Consider the following 21,708-nt stretch of genomic DNA (forward strand, 5'->3'; position numbering starts at 1 on the left):
CATTCAAAGCAAAATAAACGATACATTCCATTGCAAGGGCAACCTCGATTTGTTTTCTATATCTGGGCTTTATCCGTCTCCGTCGAAGCCAATCATCGACACATTTAGCGGAGTACATATTCTGACATAAGTTACGTTCACACACGGCCGGAACTCTTTGCGAAATATCGAAGTTTTAAACGAAGATTCAAACAGGACCGAAACAACGAGGGTCAACATTTTAAACTACATGTGCATGTCGGGGAAACAATCGTGGTATATCTTCGAGAAAAGTTTCCTAACCACGAATGCGTCCACACGGTCCCTAGATAACCTCAAAGTTTATAGCCAGTCGTGCGATTCGAACTTTAATCATTCAAAACACTCTTATAATTATGTCACGTTTATCGTCAACCTGGTACATATTGTTAACCACCTAACAGCTGATGTTCAAGACCAGTTTTTTTTTCTAGGAATAGTGTGTGCCATGTACTTTACATCTCACCTGTCAACTGTTCCAGCATTGAGCCAAGGTTTACATTTACTCTTGTTTCCTTGATTCACGCCTCCGTAGAGTCAGGTGTGGATTGTGCAGGATGTGATCTTGGTGTTTGGGGTTTTTTTGTTTTGTTTTGTTACGTACTCTTTTTTGGTTCACAGTGAAAATTTTAAATTCATTGAAAACGTACTCATACTAGTCATTAATGCACGAAAAAGGCGAAATCATAATGTGATATTATGGTTTTGACTTAGAGCGTATAGTAGTAGGTCCATGCTTAGAGTATACGAAACTGAGATGTGACGTGTAAATTTGAATAACATGAAACAGGCGAAATATGTTATGATATAATAATTATAAAACAGATATGATGTGATGTAAGATAGTAGGGTATAAGAGGCGGGTTCGTTTCATCACGGAGCTGTGACACCTGGCTGATTTCATCATCGATCATGTCCCAAGCACATAAATTGCGATTTATGTTTATTTTTCATTAGATTGATCACGGATAACACAACATTACAACTAACTTTCAAAGAAAATGGGGAACAAAACATTCGTATGTTTGTAACCTTTTAACAACTTGCATTCTTTCCCTTTGTTAGCTCTCTCGCTCTCTCTCTCTCTCTCACACACACACACACACACACACACACACACACACACGCCCCCCTCTCTCTCAATGTAATGTTCTTCATTGAATTTTAATCAAGCATATTCTGCCCTTCTTACCAATTCTCTTCTGGCGAGGTTAAATCGCTTACGTGACCATTCGAAAATTCCTTAAAATGTACCAAACTTAACCTCGCATATAATGAGATCGATGAAAAGACTTCTGCCACCTTAATGATCTATCCACGCTTTTTGTGAGTGGTGATAATAACTGATTGGAGCCTTCGCGTTAATCGCAAACCACAAGAAGGTTAGTTTGTTTCGTAACTTTAGGTCAGAAAATACTGACCTTGTTTGAAAATTCACGTTTTAATTGATTGAATGTGGCCTCCAAAACTCGATCTTATATTACGTCTGTCTAATTTGTTGAGCAATCAATTATATTATCATGGAGTTCTTCCTGATTATATATTTCATTTGTTATCAAATGCCATTATCGAAGTCCATCTTTATTTTGTTTTGATATCAATAATGAGATGAAGAAGAGAGAGACAGAGAGAGAGAGAGAGAGAAAGAGAAGGAAAAAAGGGGTTGAATGTCAAGTGTTGACGGTTTCAACATTTCTCAACACCGTGACAAGTCAATGCATTTATAAAAACAGGAGACACTCGTTTTTCCGAAGGTTCATAATTCCGGAAGTGAAATATGATTCACTATTTTGAAGATTCATTACTTCGAAAACTGATGCAGGGCTGTATATTATTTTTTCCTTCTAATTATGAACCTTCAGAATTACGAGCCCTTTTAAATTTTCATCTTCGGAAATTCGAATCTTCGGAATAGTGAACCTTCGGAAAAATGAGTAACCGTAAAACATGCATTCTATGACTGCTTTAAAAAAACCTTGTGGAACAACGATATTACTCTTCGTTCCTGGGTTGCATTCTTGTGTTTTTCTTTGTTTTGTTCACTGCAAGAGCATCATTTGAGAAGAAGTTTTGCAGAAATAATAGTAGAATTCGACTGTTTTGAAACAGATCAAACATAATTACATCTTACTTTCAATCTAATCGACACTCTTCTGTTTGTTTTTATTAAATCGATAACACTAGTCATTGATTTGGTTTTATTTCTGAAAGACAAATATTAGTGTGCTATTTGCAGAAAACGTTATTAGAGCTAGAATTTTTCGATAGCAATCATGAAAATAATATACTTTCGTGGGTGGAACATAATTATGTACTGTCAAAAAGCTAGCATAACACCTTGCTGACATTGTAAATCGGTGACCTTTACACCAACTTTGCCACTTTCCTCTAAATAATCTTGCCCCCTAATAATTGGTTAGTTTTAGAAGAAGCAGAACAACGAGAGAAATGTAACGGTGACAGTTTGATCAAAATCCGATAAAGAATAAGAAATTGATTTGTATACAGTAGGCTTGCGGGTGCACCGTGTGAGAGAGAGAGGGTTGAGGAGTCCTGAAAAGGACTCTGACTCGGTAATCTTTCTTGAGGGGGGGGGGGTGTAGTCCTGAGAAGGACTGTTTGTTATCTTTCTTAGCTTGTTCTAAGGAGAACTATAGCGCTTGGAGAAAGATGAGTGGCTCGACGTTTGGAACATGTTGACTATCCGTCGTCAGGAGTGGAGAATAGCTGGCGTGCGTGAGCTTAAGTCAACGGGGTGCGGACGTCGGGGGAAAAAAAAGAAGATTTTTGTTGTTGTTGTTGTTGTAATTTTATTCTATCATCCACAAATTGACAACGCTGTGACGTATCTTGCGAGGTCCATTCCAAATTGCTCTGTACAGAAAATTCATAAACTTTCATTTTCTTAGTTATTGATGACGGAAAAGATTTATTTATATTCAAACATATTGCAATAATTATATGTAGGGCCGATGCGTGACCGAACAGTTTCTGTCGGAAAATTAGAAATTTCTGATTTTGTTTTTAAATGTTTTTTTTTTAGTACAGACGAAATGGCAGGGACCCTCGCAAGGTACGTCATAGAGTTTCCCAATTTGTGTTTGATTGATCGCAACTTCAAAATTTTGCTCAAACCGTCACTGACCTATTCCTCGAATGTTCAGCTTCGATTGAAACAAACGTAATATCAGGGTGGACTTCCCCTTTAAAGATACTATGTCCCTTATGCAACCAACATCAAATTCTGTAGAATTTTGCAGGAATTATGAATGTCATGTAGGCCCTATGTCCTTTCTGTGAAATTTAAACGTTAGCAATGTCCTAGTATTCAAATGATCCCTATTAGACACTATTGAGTGCCTGACTGACATTTTCTTTTTCCTTTGGTAATAACATAGACCTACATAAACTGAGCTGTAACAGGTACACAATCATTTGTCAACATCAATAACCCACTACTTGTAATGGCCAAAATTAAACTTATTGAATTGTTGTGCAGCACAAAAATGACGACCATTCGGTACAAGGGTCAGAAAATCAGACAATTACTTAGGTGATAGCAATCACTTATGTCGATTCGACAACTAATGGTCGTTATTTTCCCATAAAAAGCCATTTTCAAACCCTTTTGTTTTTAGGGAAGTTCTAAATAAGTATTGTCTTTCAAATGCCATTGGAATTTAACCTTTTCATTTTTGTTGACCTGCAAATGGGACATAGTACCTTTAAAGCCACAGGGAAATATACTTTTTCCCCTTCATTTTATAAGTTGAGAAACATGTTAACTTAACCAGATGAATTTCTCTACCACAAAGAAATTGCTGAATTTGTAAAACGTAATTGGGATGATTGCCTGTGAATTTGTGTAACATGTGGAGCATAGTAACCGCTGAAACCGCCATGTTGGCAAGCCCCCTTCACGTGTGAATCGTGCGTGCCTCTTAAACTGTACGTTTTAAGTAGACTCTCAAACAAGTAAGACCCAATCAAATTGATCCATTTGGTCAATTTTAACACAATTTTTGTTCAATCAATCTCATGTGTACATGCACTACAGACCATCTAAACAAAGTGAAATGGCTAACTTAATAATTTGTGTTAACCTAATTGTGTAGAAGTCCCTAGATTCGTATTTATTTCATTTCAAAACAAAAATATCAACAACCAAAACAAAAAATGACACAGGTCTTAGAAAGGAAAGAGGAGAAGGGAACGAGTAATGAATTAATTTTATTTCACTTAAGACACACTAGCTCGTACCCTTATAGACTTAATGTGTGGTCTAAGTCAGCTTTGACTGAACTCACTTTAGTTTAGGTTAACCTGACTTCATAATACGAGTCAGTGACTATGGATATGCAGATGAGGGAGAGAGAGAGAGAGAAGTAGGTTTGTTCATACTGTTTTTGTATCCATGATTTAGTATAATTTGTAAACGTCTTGCGGAACGACTGGGGGAAATATAAACAAATTATATACTCAAACTCTCATGAAGTATCCTTTACAAACCTCTTACTGTATTGATCTTAGGATGATAGTGTGTGGTCGTAGATATCTCGAATTTATACAGCATAATAAAACTTAGTAATAATTTGTGTTTCATTGATGGGGTTTTTATATGTTGCGTCATGTTTTCTATCTCATTTTCTTCTTCAAACGTGGATGACGCAGTTGGAAGATGATGGAAAGTCCCTGAATAGGCCAGCCAAAATAATGCACCAGCTCATCGGAAAAGATGGATCTTTCACTATTTTGGATGACTCTATACCGGAATCCCAAATAATCAATGACGAAAACTTGTTGAATGGTAGTATAGTAGGCCTATTCCGGCGCTTATCATCGTAATAGCATTACAATAGATAGATATCTACAACCTAATTGGCTTACTATTTATCTCATGCCATCCTTTCACAATATGATCGGGCTCTTACTCATCAGACTGTTAATTGTTACCGAGGTCGGTTGTACTCCCACAGCCAACCCACTGATTGACAGTGCGCTGGTGAATATGAAGGTCGCTGTACTTTTTCTCCCGCTCGTTATGGATAATGTTATTGTTTATATACCGGTATATCTTAGGACGCCCACATATTTCGACAATGGTGTTGACTTTCACAGCTCACTCTTCTGGAAACTCATATTTCAAATACAGAATCTCTGAGGCTTTACTGCAGAGATTTTCATCGTATTAGTTCGTTCGTGAACAATTAAATGAGAAGTTTAAAGGATTTCATGGTGATCATGGAGATTTAATGATGATGTAAATATATTACACCACTTCTATATTTTCTACCATGTATGGACAACCCTTCCTCATTCTTTTTTTCCTGCGCAGTGGGGTGTCCCGCTATAAGGAGGGCCTAATGGTGTAATGGACTGGGGTGGGGGCATCGAAATTATGGATGAAAGACGGGAAATCAAGATCATCGGGTGAGGGGTTAGAACTAGAGATCTTCTTTTCACGTTGCCTTTCATTACTTATCCCTTTGTTTATACATCTTTCTTTCCCTTTTTATTTTCATTCGATTGGATGGGCCCCAAATATCAACAAATTATTTCAATCTGGACAGCAGAAATCCAGATTTACACCGAAATTGTTTGGTTTTCAGGTTCTGGATTTCTCTTTTACTTTTCTTCAAGGCTATGTGAAAGAAACCAGTAGCTAGAATTAATTACAAATTTATCATTACCCTTTAAGTGAGGGTTCTGCCTAATATTAAAATATTTCATGAATTGCAAAATTATCAAATTCATAAATTACACATGAATTGTTAATGTGTTACAATAAAACAGGCCTTCAATCATTTTGTTTTGGTAATTTTATTTTTATTTGTAAAGCAAGACATTCAGTATTGAAAAATAAGCATAGTAAAGCAAAGGGCATAATAATTTCAGAAATCCAAACAAAAAAAGATAATTACAAGACTTACGACTCTTATTACTATAGCAACATTAATTGGTTGAGATAAATGTTACATCTATCAACTAAGCACTAAATGGTATAAGTGTTATACCAAACAACAGGGCACTAAATGGTATAAGCGTTATACCAACCTACAGGGCACTAAATGGTATAAGCGTTATACCAATCTAAAGGGCACTAAATGGTATAAGCGTTATACCAAACAACAGGGCACTAAATGGTATAAGCGTTATACCAACCTACAGGGCACTAAATGGTATAAGCGTTATACCAATCTAAAGGGCACTAAATGGTATAAGCGTTATACCAAACAACAGGGCACTAAATGGTATAAGCGTTATACCAACCTACAGGGCACTAAATGGTATAAGCGTTATACCAATCTAAAGGGCACTAAATGGTATAAGTGTTATACCAAACAACAGGGCACTAAATGGTATAAGCGTTATACCAATCTAAAGGGCACTAAATGGTATAAGCGTTATACCAATCTACACTAAATGGTATAAGCGTTATACCAATCTACAGGGCACTAAATGGTATAAGCGTTATACCAATCTAGAGAGCACTAAATGGTATAAGCGTTATACCAATCTACAGAGCGCTAAATGGTATAAGCGTCATATGATGCTTACGTTGCTGCCTTAACGATGATAACATATATACGCTGCATTTTACTCTTTATTATTAATGTTACGACGCAGACAATTTTGGTTAATTTAATGAAGCTTTCTTTTTTCTGATTCTTCATCAAGTGCGTTTCCAGTGGAAGGAACGTCTTGCAGGCTTGAGCCACAACGACAAGATGATAAAGTGCCCAGCCCCCCCTCCACCACCACAAAAATTTTCCAATCGTTGTAATTGTAATCATTCATGCTTTAGTATTGTGCTTATAGCAACGGCCGTAGCTCCAAGTAGCCCCAGCACTCTGATAATTAGTTATGGTGTTATTAGTTTCGTTTGTTTGTCTGTTTGTTATTAGAATAGCGACTTTACACTATTTTGGGTTGCTGCGTGTTATGGAGGGTGACAAGTCCATCTTGAAAGTAAGCTTATATTTGTTTAAGTGTTTCAATATTCAATTGTCTTGAATCCCATACAGAATTACCTGTTCGAGTTCGGCTACCTCACCGTTCCCCTGGGGAAGTCGCCGGGTCCTACTGCCATCTCGAATGCGGTGTCTGACCTACAGTCTTTCATGGACATCACACCGTCAGGTACCATGGGTCAGGTGGACAAGAAGACTTTAGACACTGTCAGGACTCCAAGGTGTGGTCTCAAGGATCCTATCAAACAAATGTCTGGAGGAGACCCTGATGCTGTTCTGCATACGCGGTTTGGACCAAAGTGGAACAAGACTGAGTTAGTTTATAAGTAAGTACAAGTAAAGGTGGCCAACGAAAATGAGAGGAAAAAACGGGCTTCTTTTCCTATGTAATCTCATACAAAGTCATGATACATGTCATGATCGATGCACATTATAATTTGGTGACATTTACTCATGTGACGATTGGCTTGCTCCTGGCTCTATTTCGCCAAAAATATGTTATGTGGTATAGGTTAGGTTAAGAGTTAGGATGAGGGTTATTTGTGGTGTTTGGTCCAGGATGGAAGTTAGGAATTCGGTTAGTTAAGGAAATGACCGCGAAGCAACTGTCGCAGGAGCATGTGTCATACACCATACACATGTCATGTAAAACCGATTATTTATTTGCATCAGCGACTGGTGCGGTCTTTTGCGCACCATGTGAGGGTGACGGTTCTAGGACACCTGCCCCTGGATAACCACCCTCTAGGACATCTACCCCCTAGGACAACTAACCCTCGGACAATTCCTCCCAGACAACTACCCCCTTGACAACTACCCCAAACAACTACCCCGGACAACTACCCCCAGACAACTACCCCCTATGACAACCATCCTCCAAGACAACCGTCGACCCCGGACAACTATCCTAGGGGGTAGTTGTCTGGGGATAGTTGACCTAGGGGTAGTTGTCTGGGGGTAGTTGTCCGAGGGTAGTTGTCTGAAGGTAGTTGTCCGAGGGTAGTTGTCCTAGGGGGTAGTCGTCCTAGAAGTTGGTTGCCCTAGGGGGTATAGTCGTCCTAGAGGGCAGTTATCTCCGCTTTAGCGTTGCGGGTGGGTTTTTTCCTCAGCTGATTGGGAGCGCGACACGAAAACACCTGCTGGTACATGCAACGGAGATATACACTGACCATATTACAGTTTTTTGTCTCTCTAAATAACCTCAAAGAGACGCCTGGGAAAGGTGTGGCCATTGAAAGTCGGCCCCAGACAGACAACTTCGCCATATAGACAATTAATTCACCTGTCCAATCACAGAGGAACGTCATTGACCGATTAGACATTAAAGATATAGACCGGTAGTGGTAACAATTGCGGTTAAAGGGTTTTGGGTGCAAAATATCGATTCAATATTGTTTTAATATTGCCTTCAGAGGTTTAGATGGCAATACTTTAACCTAAATTCGCAAAACAGCAGAAATATATGCCCAAATGTTCAATGTTGAAGTGCATTCTCAATATCTATCCAGGCCGGATCGATATGATAATTGACAAAATATATCAATTAGTATGCGGTTCCCCGGCAAAATTTGTATCATCACGTATAAGTCAACATATTCTGTCACATTATTGGTAATAAGAGCTTCCTTTTTCATTTTTGAGAGGGGGACAGGGGGCGTTTCCAAAACTGGTCTTTACCTTTAAAGTTGGTCTCTCCAACACCCTTGCTGGAGATGTGTAGAAGAATCGGGTTATTCAAAAAGTCGGGACGTGTAAGTCTAAAAAAAAAATGTTTAAAAAATAGGCAAACCAGAAAGGTGTGTGGTTAGAATCATGAATATATTACCGGTCTGGGCCGCCCAGAAGATGGTCTACAATAGCAGCTACTGCTCTTTGAAGAATCCCGGACAAACCTTGATAAAACTAGTTTGCAATAATTTTGGCTTATTGTGTACACTGTATAATCATATAAATAATTCCTTTACAATTGAGACAATTTTCGTTTATTAAATATGTAATAACTAATTTAACTATGTTGAATAAGTATAAAGTAAATAGATAACTATTTCTATCGACCCTTTATAACATCGAAGTTTTGTCAAATAATCATCAGTGGCCTCTATGCTCACTTGGTTTTGAAGTTGCGCTTTAAAGAGTTTGGCGAGTTGACAAACCGAATTCATTAATTTCATGTAAGTTTGACGAAACAGTCAAGTGGTTGGTGCCACTATAATCACACTCCGTACTCACACTATTTTTTTGTCTGCAAAATTACCCCGAGTTGCATTGATATTAGCAAACGATTAAAGCTGTCGAGAGAAAGTGCACAAGTTGAAGTAGGATATAAGGTCTAATTGTGAGAACGGGTTAACGATTAATAAAAAAAAAAACGAAAAACGTTGGTCTTGTCAAAGGAATGGGCAGAATTTGAAATAATACTTTTTTAGAACTTCCCTCAAAACGGAAGGGCTTGAAAATGTCTTTAAGTGGGAAAATAACGACCATTAGTAAGTTGTCGAATCGACTTTAGTAATTGCATGGGCCATTTTGGTTGCATGAATTTGTAATATAATATGTATCAGCATACATTTAAATAGGCCTAGATATAAACTTACGGAATGCATAGCTAAAGCTCTGTAATCTTGGTCAAAAATCAAATTTGCCTGCGAGAAAGTCATTCGTATATGGCCCCGGGATGGCCTCTACAGCAAATTTGGCAATACGTCGTCGCGTTTTTGGGGTGACAGTAAATCACCCCGAAAACCGTCGTAGATTCTAGACCGACGAACCTCTAGTTACGAGCATGCGCAACGGGACCTATAGCTTTACCGTCGCAGGCTCCGTCGTCGCCCAAAACGAAAGTACACTATACTGCCCTTTCGGCTTCAAATTTGTTCAGATATGACATGCAGGCGCGGATCCAGGGGGGGCCGAGCGGGCCTTGGCCCCCCCCCCCCCGCAAAAAAAAAAAAAGAGAGAGAAGAAAGGAAAAGAAGGGAAGAGAAAGAGGAGAGAAAGGGAAAGAAAGAAGAAGAAGAAGAAGAATAAAAGAAAAGGGGGAAGAAGGAGATCGGGGGGACCGAAAGGGCCTTTCCTCCCAGGCTGTTGACCCCCCCCCCCCTTCCAATCAAAAAAATAAGAGAGAAGGAAGGAAAGGGAAAGAAAAAAGGAAAAGAGGAGATACTGGCGTACTAATGGGGGGGGGGGGGCTTTGGGGAAATCAAATTCAAACGTGGTTTATTTATAATTCCACAACGGTGGATTACAAATTTCCGAGATTTGTCCTCACTTTTTAGTAAATTATACGTTTGTATATGTGTTTGTTGGAAAATGACAAATTCCTAAATTTACAGCCAGGCACGAAATATGATTCTTGAGATTCCTACATGTCAGGGCCCTAGGTACGGCAGGGATCGGGAGCCTCGAGCTCCCTCCCCCCCCCCCACTTTATTTGAAAAAGTATATTAAAGAGAAAAAAATAGAATGAGCGCAAGAAAGAACGAATAGTTAACTGCCAGTGTTAAAAAATGAGTCATCAAAATATGCTCATCTGACCGTGATTAAATGCCTAAAACCCTTAAGCTTCCGGGGCTCTGCCCCCTGGATTCCACCTAGGGCGCTACGGCAGGCCCTTAGATGCTCATCTGACGGTAATTTAATGCCTGAAACCCCGCTTTTGGGGGATCCGCCCCCTGGACCCCACGCCAAATAGTGACCTGCCAGTGTCGCAAAATAATAGGTATTAAAAACAAGGGAAACGCTCTCGGCGGTCTCGCCTGCATAATGCAATTCAATATGATAAACCAGAACGTCAATGACGTAGCGCTCATCCGCATCTCACAACAACAAATATCGTAAATTTTATGTGGTACACTTTTGAACTGGTCAAAAAATAGAAATTTGATGCCCTGGAAGGTACATAATTTCATTTCATTTGCATAAAGTACCATAAATAATCAATGGAGCAAAATCTCACAATTCTGTGTAGAAGTTTATTGTTCCAAATTTAGCTCTACCAGATAAGGCAAAATCGGTCAAGAAATGAGGAAAAAAAAAAGCAATTTTTGTTATTTTTGGAATAAATTTGCATAAATTACCATAATTAATTAATGGAGAACAAAATTCTGTGTAGAAGTTTAGTGTACCAAAGTTAGCTCTACGATATAAAGCAAACCAAATCAAAATCGGTCGAGAAATGAAGGAGAAGAAGCCTTTTTTGTGATTTCGAATAAATTTGCATAAATTAGCATAGATAATGAATTTCACGATTCTGTGTAGAAATTTTAAATCCCCTCCTAGCCCTATCATATGAAACAATCAGAATCAAAATCGGTTGAAAAATAACGAAGAAGAAGATTTTGAAAATCTTAATGTTGATGCCACAAAAAAGTCTAAGTTTGTTGACCTTAAATGGCCTTTGACCTTAACTTAGTGACCTGAAATTCTACTCACATAATTGGGGAGACTTGATAACCCTATAGTCTAAGTTTCATTGACTAAGAACTTATACTTTCAAAATTATATCAAAAATTAAAAAACTTAACCTTAGGTTAAGTTTTCGATGATGATGCTACAACATAGTCCAAGTCTGTTGACCTGAAATGACCTTTGACCTTGACTTTGTGATCTGAAATTCTACTCACATGATTGGGGATACTTGATAACCCTATAGTCTAAGAGGCTGTTCACACCGGCAGAGATAGCGCGGTCTAGCGCGCGCTATCTCTGCGGTGTGGAAGGTACAACGTCGTTTCGGTCCGCCCAACAGCGAGCCACGGCGAGCCAAAACGGCGTGCCAGTACTGGAGCACCTCTTGGGGGTGGTCCACGAGAGATAGCGCGGCCTAGCGCGCGATAGAGCGCGCGATAGAGCGCGCGCTAGACCGCGCTATCTCTGCCGGTGTGAACAGCCTCTAAGTTTCATTGACTAAGAACTTATACTTTCAAAATTATATCAAAAATTAAAAAACTTAACCTTAGGTTAAGTTTTCGATGATGATGCTACAACATAGTCCAAGTCTGTTGACCTGAAATGACCTTTGACCTTGACTTTGTGATCTGAAATTCTACTCACATGATTGGGGATACTTGATTACCCTATAGTCAAAGTTTCATTGACTAAGAACTTATACTTTAAAAATTATACCAAAAATTCAAAAACTTAACCTTAGGTTAAGTTTTTGATGTTGACGCCGTCGCCGTCGCCGTCGCCGTCACCGGAAAAGCGGCGCCTATGTCTCGCTTTTTGCTACGCAGGCGAGACAAAAAATGATCATCTGACCTTAATTAAACGCCTAAAACCCCTGAGCTTCCGGAGCCGGACAAGTTATCAAAATGTGTTTATCTGACCGCAGGCGCGTAGCCAGCCAGGGGGGGGGGGGGGGGGGGGGGGGGTCCCCCCAAATCGGAAGAGGACGTAGAAAGTAAAAGGAGCAGACAAAGAAAATCTTTGAAATTCAGACAAGGATTAAGAGTATAGAGAACGGTACAACGTATCGTCTTCTTTCTCTAATAATTTAATGAAACGTCAAAGCTTCGCGCAGGAGGGGAGGGGGGGGGGGGGACTGAATTCAGACAAGGATTAAGAATCGAGAACGGTACAGTGAATCGTCTTCTTTCTCTTATAATCTTATGAAACGTCAAAGCTTTTGCGCGGGAGGGGGGAACCTGAATTCAGACGAGGATTCAGAGGCGAGAACGGTAATAATAATCTTTAATGAAACGTAAAAGCTTCCGCGTTTTGCGCGAGGTTGGAGGGGGAACTAAATTCCGACGAGGATTATTTTTGAGAACGGTACAACGAATCTTCTTTTTTCTCTATTGATTTAATGAAAATTAAAAGCTTCCGCGCGGGGGGGGGGGGGGAACCTGAATTCAGACGAGGATTAAGATTCGAGAACTGTACAGCCAATCGTCTTCTTTCTCTCATAATCTTATAAAACTTAAAAGCTTGGGGGGGGGGGGACCTGAATTCAGATGAGGATTAAGAGTCGAGAACTCTACAACGAATCGTATTATTTCTTTAATAGTTTTAATGAAACTTCAAAGCTTCCGCGCCTCGCGCAGGAGGGGAAGGGGGGGGGGACTGAATTTAGACGAGGATTAAGAGTCGAGAACGGTACAACGAGTCGTCTTCTTTCTCTAATGATTTAATGAAACGTAAAAGCTTCCGCGCTTCGCTCGTGAAGGGGAACCTGAATTCAGACGAGGATTAAGAGTCGAGAACTCTACAACGAATCGTCTTCTTTCTCTAATAATTTAATAAAACGTAAAATTTTCCGCGCTTTGCGCGGGATGGGGAAAAACTAAATTCAGATGAAGATTTTGAGTCGAGAACGGTACAACGAATCGTCTTCTTTCTCTCATAATCTTATGAAACTTAAAAGCTTCCGCGCTTCGCGCGGGAGGAGGGGGGGGGAACCTGAATTCAGACGAGGATTAAGAGTCGAGAACGGTACAACGAATCGTCTTCTTTCTCTAATGATTTAATGAAACGTAAAAGCTTCCGCGCTTCGCGCGGGAGGGGGGGGGGGGGGACCTGAATTCAGACGAGGATTAAGAGTCGAGAACTCTACAACGAATCCTCTTCTTTCTCTCATAATCTTATAAAACTTAAAAGCTTGGGGGGGGGGGGACCTGAATTCAGATGAGGATTAAGAGTCGAGAACTCTACAACGAATCGTATTATTTCTTTAATAGTTTTAATGAAACTTCAAAGCTTCCGCGCCTCGCGCAGGAGGGGGAGGGGGGGGGGAACCTGAATTTAGACGAGGATTAAGAGTCGAGAACGGTACAACGAGTCGTCTTCTTTCTCTAATGATTTAATGAAACGTAAAAGCTTCCGCGCTTCGCTCGTGAGGGGGAACCTGAATTCAGACGAGGATTAAGAGTCGAGAACTCTACAACGAATCGTCTTCTTTCTCTAATAATTTAATAAAACGTAAAATTTTCCGCGCTTTGCGCGGGATGGGGAAAAACTAAATTCAGACGCGGATTAAGAGTCGAGAACGGTACAACGAATCGTCTTCTTTCTTTAATAGTTTAATGAAGCGTCAAAGCTTCCGCGCTTCGCGCAGGAGGGGGAGGGGGGCTGAATTTAGACAAGGATTAAGAGTCGAGAACTCTACAATGAATCGTCTTCTTTCGCTAATAATTTAATAAAACGTAAAAGCTTCCGCGCTTCGCGCAGGACGGGGGGGGGCTGAATTACGACAAGGATTAAGAGTCGAGAACTCTACAACGAATCGTCTTCTTTCTCTAATAATTTAATAAATCGTAAAATTTTTCGCGCTTCGCGCGGGAGCGGAAAAACTAAATTCAGACGAAGATTTTGAGTCGAGACCGGTACAACGAATCGTCTTCTTTCTCTAATAATTTAATGAAACGTCAAAGCTTCCGCGTTTCGTGGAGGAGGGTGGGGGAAAACTCGCCCCTCTCTGCACCGACCCCCCCCCCTCCGCATTACGTCACTGTTGGTCATCGTTACGTACCAATATTTGGCTCGCATAATTTCAAATTTGGGCCCCCCCCCCCTAAGAAATCCTGGATCCGCGCCTGATGACATGGGTCATCGCACAGAGGTAACAAGTTTGACATGAAGTCTTTGGATATAGGCACGCGGCTTTAATACCTAAACGTTATTATGTTCAATCGTTTACATCTGTGATCAATAATCAGTGGTGTTTTGTGAACATGAGTTTTTATTTTGGCGATAAATGATTAATACAGCACCTCATGAACAATTTGGTAACATGGATGTGTCAGCTGCTGTACAATAAAAGCTAGTAGAGTTTTACGTGATAGGCTGGTAGGTCAAAGGAAGACTAAATATAGTACGCTGACAGTAGTTTGTTTAAAGGGCAACCAAACCTTGCCATGATTTCATACGTCTATCGTTCTCCTATTAGGCCTACATCAGATGTACAGGGCGATCGGATTTCACCACGGATAACAGGAATGTGTAGAAAACATCGACTTAGGCCACATTTCTTTCAAGGAATATCACAAAATGCATATCCCTGCTCATATATTGATATTGATATTATATTGATTATGATAATGATTATTCTGTCAAATACTGGACTCTTGAAAATATGGTCAGAGATAATAAGGAGATAATTCGACATCGTGGCCCATTCCCAATGTTAGATCCCTTCACCCAAAGATCTATTTTCGGAAACTCGTCAATAACGAAGAAATATGAATTCTAGCTAAACTTTGAGAAGTTTTACTCATCATCTAAACGCGTTCATTGCCCAAGGTAAATTAGTAACATGGGTACATAATGTCATGGTATTGTTTGAAAATGCAAAGTAGAAAGTATATTTGAATTACAGAGACACAAGACACTGAAATAGGGGCGTCAGTATAATAGGAGATATTACCCCCCCCCCCCCCCCCCCCGCGAGCGACGCTCCTAATCTGAAGGAACAAAGAAGGGGTAGATATATTTATTAAGACAAACCTCGGCTTGGACTTAATAACTTCACATTTACAAGTCATTGACACATATTAACATAATATATGCCTTATTTTAACTTATCTGAAATCAACTGTATTGAAATTTTCGATTACTTCATTGATTTTTTGTAATCATTCCTCATTCATCTATTTTCCTGACACTATTTCCATGTATTATGTAGCTCAACACGACGCTCTGTAGCTTGGTCCGTATTTCACTAAAATTGGAACTCGACAAAATCATTTTTTTAAAGAAATAAAATTAGTCTGAGGTCTAATTTTTCATTTGTTGAACGAAATTTTAGACCCAGGATCGAGTTGAACTGAACTAGTAGAATACGGACATGTGTTTACTTCTAACTTTTCTTGTATGACATACCTGGTATACATACGTGTAGTTCAGTGACATACAGGTCGAATGGACTACGCATGTACTGTTTCCTATATAGGCCCTTCGTCATAGGCATTTCATTATTCTGCTATAAACCCCTAACGTGTATACAATTTTAGGAAAGGTGTTCAGACTACAGTTAATTTATTTGGAAGTGCAAAAGGAAATGTGTTTTGAGTACAGTTGCTTTATTTGGAAGTGCATTCACAGGAAATGTGTTTCGAATACAGTCATTTTACATGTATTTGTAAGCATTATATCCAGGAGAGTACCAGTGGCATATCAAGTTACGAAAAAATTGTTGTACCCTGTTCCTGCCTGTATAGCTACCCCCTAAATATATACACTGTTGGTCATGATGGTGGAATAATTATTTTTACCCCAATTTATTGAATGATTTTGACAATAATAATAATAATCTTTTAAAGTCCACTCCAAATTTTATTGAGTTAAAAAAAAAAAGGGGGGGGTGGGGCTTTCCTAAAAAGCATACACATAACAAAGTTAAAGGGGCGGGTTAACCCCCCCCCCCCCCCCCCCCCCGTGCGTACGCGCCTGTGTATACAATATAAAACGAAAGAAAATAGCAGTCACCCACAGTAGGCTATACCTCAGTTTATATTTCAAAACTCAGGTTTTGCTTATGTGTGTTATTGTTATTCATGTTATTATTATTAGTGACAATATCATTATAATTATTTCATTATATATTTTTTTCATTGCTTTTGTTGTTGTCTTGATGATTATTATTATTATCATTAGTATTATATTTCATTACTTATCGTTCCATATTGATATGGAAAAGTTAACCTTTAAAACAAGGTCTATACTTTGTTACATTTTTGGGATTCAGTATCAATTATATATATATATATATATATATATATATATATATATATATATATATATATATATATATATACTATGTAATTGTAAGTTCTACATCGATGATTGAACAAACATCCACATTCACAATGGAGGGGCCATGCACGGCAGAACGTTAACATTCTTATGTAGGAATGTTTCACTCCCGATGACGATTATAGATTTGAGCTTTGCATTATTCCCCGATCGGAAATAGGAACGAAAGACACTACACATCCTTGTCTAAACGACGATGTTAACGAGTTCGACGCGACAGTTCATGTAAATGGATGATATCATTTGGATATTTTATTTGGAAGTATGATATAATTTGGGGAAATATCAGCGAGCTTGTGTTATGTAAAAACGTGATCCCCTATCAAAACATAATAATTGTAGCCTATCGCGGGAAATGTAACTTATCTAGGGAATGACACGAATAGAAACTGAAAGAGATCTATTTTTCTTATTGACGTGGATAATGTTATTAAATCCATATCACAATGTATTTTGATGCACGTTGACCCCACATGACTGTGTCCAACCTCTAAAAGCTCATATTGTTATAACTATTTATGACATTCGCATATAATGTTTTTTTTATTTCAAGATATATTATGATACTGCTACATTTTAGTGGCGTAGCCAGATAAAAATAAAAGTCGGATGAACTCCTAGGTCTACAGATATGAAAGGGGGACAGTCTCGCTTGCCATAGAACTACGAACTGCACTGGTACTAACATTTTCAGAAAATAGCTCAATCGCTAATCCAATATTTAAAGAAGAAAAAAAAGGAACTAATTTGTAAGAAAGTGTTGTTTTTTTTTTGGGGGGGGGGGGGGGGGGGCTTAGAGAAAATTCGCGAGCGGTTGAACAACCGCTTCACCCGCTACTCTCTATCAATTAATGTTAATTAAATTATATAATTTAACAAGCCAGTGGATTTCGACAAGATAGTTGTTGACCTATTTATTTCAATTATGTCTTGAAGGAAATTATTGTAAAAGTTAAAGCATTCACCTCATGTTGGCTGTGTGCCGATCTTTGAAATAGATCGGCATCAGTCACCGCTATAGTTTAGGCTGTGTACTAAGGTAAAAAAAAAGGGGGGGGGATGAAATAGTGCTCCTGTTTCAAGGTTTATCTTTCAGGAGAATTATTCGATATTTTTCTCCTAAAATTCCGCAATCCTCAGCAAAGACCATGCTTTGGAATTTGTGTTTGTAGCTTCTAAAAATCAGGTGACACATACCAGTGTCACGTGACAACAGGAAAGCCATGCGGAAGCCAAGTAATTATCTTTTCTTTGTACTCCGTTCTATGTACAGCCTTTCTCCGTATGAATCATGATACGATGTACTTTTTTATTAGTAAAATACAAATGAAATAAAGGAAGAGTCAAAGAATGTCTGAGAACTTGATGAAAGATGATGAAGGATTATTCAAGACAGATGTCTGCCAATACCTAGCTGGTCAAGATAAGTTCAGATCTACGCATTAATTAATTATTTTCCATCCCATAGTTCTAGGTTTCTCTCAAATGTTCATTTCCACGTTATACGCATATTGAGGTTACACCACGATCGCGACCATTTTCGAAAAATCAACTCGATCAGGTGTTCGGATTACGTAATATGTCATTAACCCCAGCTTCCCCGCAGTGCATGGCGGAACGGTGCAGGCCGTGGCACTACCTTTTTAGAAGAGAGAGCGCCAGAAGAAAAAGGAAAAAAAGAAAGAGGAAAGAAGAAAGAGGGAGAGTTGAAAAGGAGAGAGAGAGAGAGAGAGAGAGAGAGGAATGAAAAAAGAAGAACATAAAACCAGGGTATGTGAGTTAAAACACCTCCCTGATAAAACTTAAATGTACACATACAGATTATATTGCTGATGAGTTAGCTTGACATGTGCCTACGAAGACTTCGGACAAAAGTATAACAGTACGAAAAATCTATAAAATTGTCTATAAGAGAGAAAAGGATATTTTTTTCTAAAATAAAACGATAGAATCCATATGTACTTCAAAGAGAAAATTACAATTATCTTCTTGATAGTTCTAAATTGTTAAAAACTTAAGAACTTCCATGGGCATGGCCCTTTGGACCCCAGCAAAGGCTCTGCCCTTGCATCCCAAAGGGGCCCTACGGCGGGCCCCTGGACCCCATCCGTAAAAATAAAAGTTGTTCATTTGGAGATAGTTTGGAGGGAGTTTGTGTGTGCATGTGTTTGTGTGAGATATGTGTGTATATATAAATAGATAGATAGAGAGAATTGATTTTGCACTAAAATAGGGTGACAGATTAAAGTTTCTATCACTCAAGACGGCTGCCTTGAAATTGAAAAGACGGCCCCTAGCCTTGATCCTAACCGTAAAGATAGAAGTGGTTCCCAAGACAACCCTTTGTTTTGTAAATGTCCTTAGGAGAGAGTTTATATCTTGAAGGATGTGAACTGCTTAAACTCGAGAGGGTTGGTCCCTATGCTATGCCCTGGACCCCACCCAGAAGGGCTAGTGCTTTCGTGCTCGCAGTGCGCTTTGTGTTGGCTTCGTCCTTCCCCCTTTGAAAAATCCTTCACCCCCTCTGTCCTTGAGTAAGTCATTTCATTTGCAATTCTCATCTCCACTTAGGTATTGAGAGGGTACCCGCTAAGATGTGAACGTCATTTGATTAGCATGTCTGCGCCCGTATAAAGCCGGCTAGCTGGAATGCTCCATAGGGAGTGGTAAATGTGCACTATGATGTAAGAGAGCAATACAGTGACCAAGCTTAGGTAAAGCCCAGTATATAAGATACTAGAAACCAATAAAGGGAGTAAAATATAGTAGTAGTAGTAGTAGTAGTAGTAGTAGTAGTAGTAGCAGCAGCAGCAGCAGCAGCAGTAGTAGTAGTAGTAGTAGTAGTAGTAGTAGTAGTAGTAGTAGTAGTAGTAGCAGTAGTAGTAGTAGTAGCAGTAGTAGTAGTAGTAGCAGTAGTAGTAGTAGTAGTAGTAGTAGCAGTAGTAGTAGTAGCAGTAGTAGTAGTAGTAGCAGCAGCAGCAGCAGTAGTAGTAGTAGTAGTAGTAGTAGTAGTAGTAGTAGTAGTAGTAGCAGTAGTAGTAGTAGTAGCAGTAGTAGTAGTAGTAGTAGTAGTAGCAGTAGTAGTAGTAGCAGTAGTAGTAGTAGTAGTAGTAGTAGTAGTAGTAGTAGCAGCAGTAGTAGTAGTAGTAGTAGTAGTAGTAGTAGTAGTAGTAGTAGCAGTAGTAGTAGTAGTAGTAGTAGTAGTAGTAGTAGTAGTAGTAGCAGCAGTAGTAGTAGTAGTAGTAGTAGTAGTAGTAGTAGTAGTAGTAGTAGTAGTAGTAGTAGCAGCAGCATAACATGTAGTAAGATAGTTTACTGGAAAGTTGACGACATAGACGAGTTCATTATTTCAAAAATGCTATGTAACAGACGCATTTTAAGAAGTAGTTTGTGAAAGCATTGACCGATTGTATTGAACAAGATGAATTTCCGCACCATGTTCATGGGACATGGCTATTTCCAAGACATAAGGAGTTCGAATGTGGTTAAACGAAAACTCCCAAGATACGTTATCTCTACCTTATTTGACCAAGTTAGTCAATCATAGTTGAATGGTTCTGTTATTGTATCGTAAAAAGGATGAATACAAGTCTCAAACTGGTTCAAAATAATGCAATTCATTCTTAATCAGATCACTGTGCAATATCAATTTTTACCATATAACATGTGAAAGACATTTTTATTAATTTTGCTTGTTTTTAATAGCTTTTTCTTATCTTGTATAAATGTATAGATGTAAGCATGATTGATCGAGCTGCGGCTGCTTTTCATGTATAATGATTTGTACAAACTTGTTTTGATTGCATTAATAAACCATTATTGAATTAAATTAAATTTGATTGAATCGCTCAAACTACATTTACATAATGATGAAACTATGAACACAGAACATGGAGGTATTCAATCCGAACATAAAGCCCCCCCCCCCAACAAAAATCTCGCAATACATAATGAATGGTTTTTTTTCTTGTACAAGATGAATGTATATACACGACAAACAAACAGCAACGTTCTTCTCCTCTCCCTCTCCTCAACAGTTTAGCCTACTTATATAAAAGAGTCATAGAAATATCAGAAATCTTACTGAATACATTTTACAGTACGAGGAGAGATGAAGATAAAGATGGAGAAAAAAAAGAAAGAACGCACGATCATGGATGAGAAAATGATTCAGATTCCAAAGATCAGAAGATCAAGATGGAAACATTTTTGACGAAATAGTTGCCATGTAACCTACAACAATTTTGGGGTCATTCATCTCAATCCGTACAGTGCTTTTGACCCCAAATATGGTCGTCTGGAACGTAGTGGAAATGTATGTCGTCACGTTTATCACAATCTTCATGGTTTAAATTATTTCTGTTATGTCATTTCTACCGTATCAGAGGACATCAAGTAGATTTAAAAAACGTACATTAACTAAATAAATCATCTCAGTTCTTTGGTGACGTCATTAGAAATAATATAAACGAGTCGTTCATTTCCCCCTCTTGTATAACGGAAGTGTAAAATCTTTAAAAAGAAACCCCGTGAATAACCCCGTGAATATGTGAAAATATCAGTGTTGTATTGGTAATGTCTCTTTTTCTTAGTAAGATTAGATTTCGATTTTTGCATTCGCTATGATAATCAAGTTTTTCCTCTAAGCATAGCTTATTATTTTTCTTTTCTATCATCATTCGGTCATTGCAGGGATGCTGACTCTACAAGATTCCCATACAAGAACTTAATTTTTAGATTCTCTATGAGTCCTTTTTGTTGTTGCTGTATATTATTACTGTAGTAATAATCATTATTAGTGTTATTAGTATTGTATTAATTGTTATTATTATTATCGTTATTTTTGTGGTTGCTGATGTTGTTATTATCATTTTAGTTATTACCATTAGTGATATTATTAACATTACTGTTAATATTATTATCATTATACACTGGAGGACTTGGGAAGGGGTAGCGGGAGGGGTTGGCA

At 38.6% G+C, this 21,708-nt stretch overlaps 1 protein-coding gene across 2 annotated transcripts in view; it reads left to right on the forward strand.

The window, feature by feature from the left end:
- The window catches only part of LOC585777 (72 kDa type IV collagenase), a 37,979-nt gene that overhangs the window by 9,917 nt on the left and 6,354 nt on the right, over positions 1-21,708 (forward strand). The window contains exons 1-2 of one of the 2 annotated variants that reach the window (XM_030992322.1): positions 5,362-5,448; positions 7,044-7,315. In XM_030992322.1, the coding sequence (XP_030848182.1) occupies positions 7,140-7,315 (176 nt within the window). In that variant the 5' untranslated portion in view covers positions 5,362-5,448; positions 7,044-7,139. Of the gene's footprint in view, positions 1-5,361; positions 5,449-7,043; positions 7,316-21,708 lie in introns of those variants that run through there. The other variant, XM_785589.5, reaches the window with a different exon arrangement.

The sequence above is a fragment of the Strongylocentrotus purpuratus genome, unplaced genomic scaffold (assembly GCF_000002235.5).
Source record: "Strongylocentrotus purpuratus isolate Spur 01 unplaced genomic scaffold, Spur_5.0 spur5_scaffold_2, whole genome shotgun sequence".
NCBI lineage: Eukaryota > Metazoa > Echinodermata > Echinoidea > Camarodonta > Strongylocentrotidae > Strongylocentrotus > Strongylocentrotus purpuratus.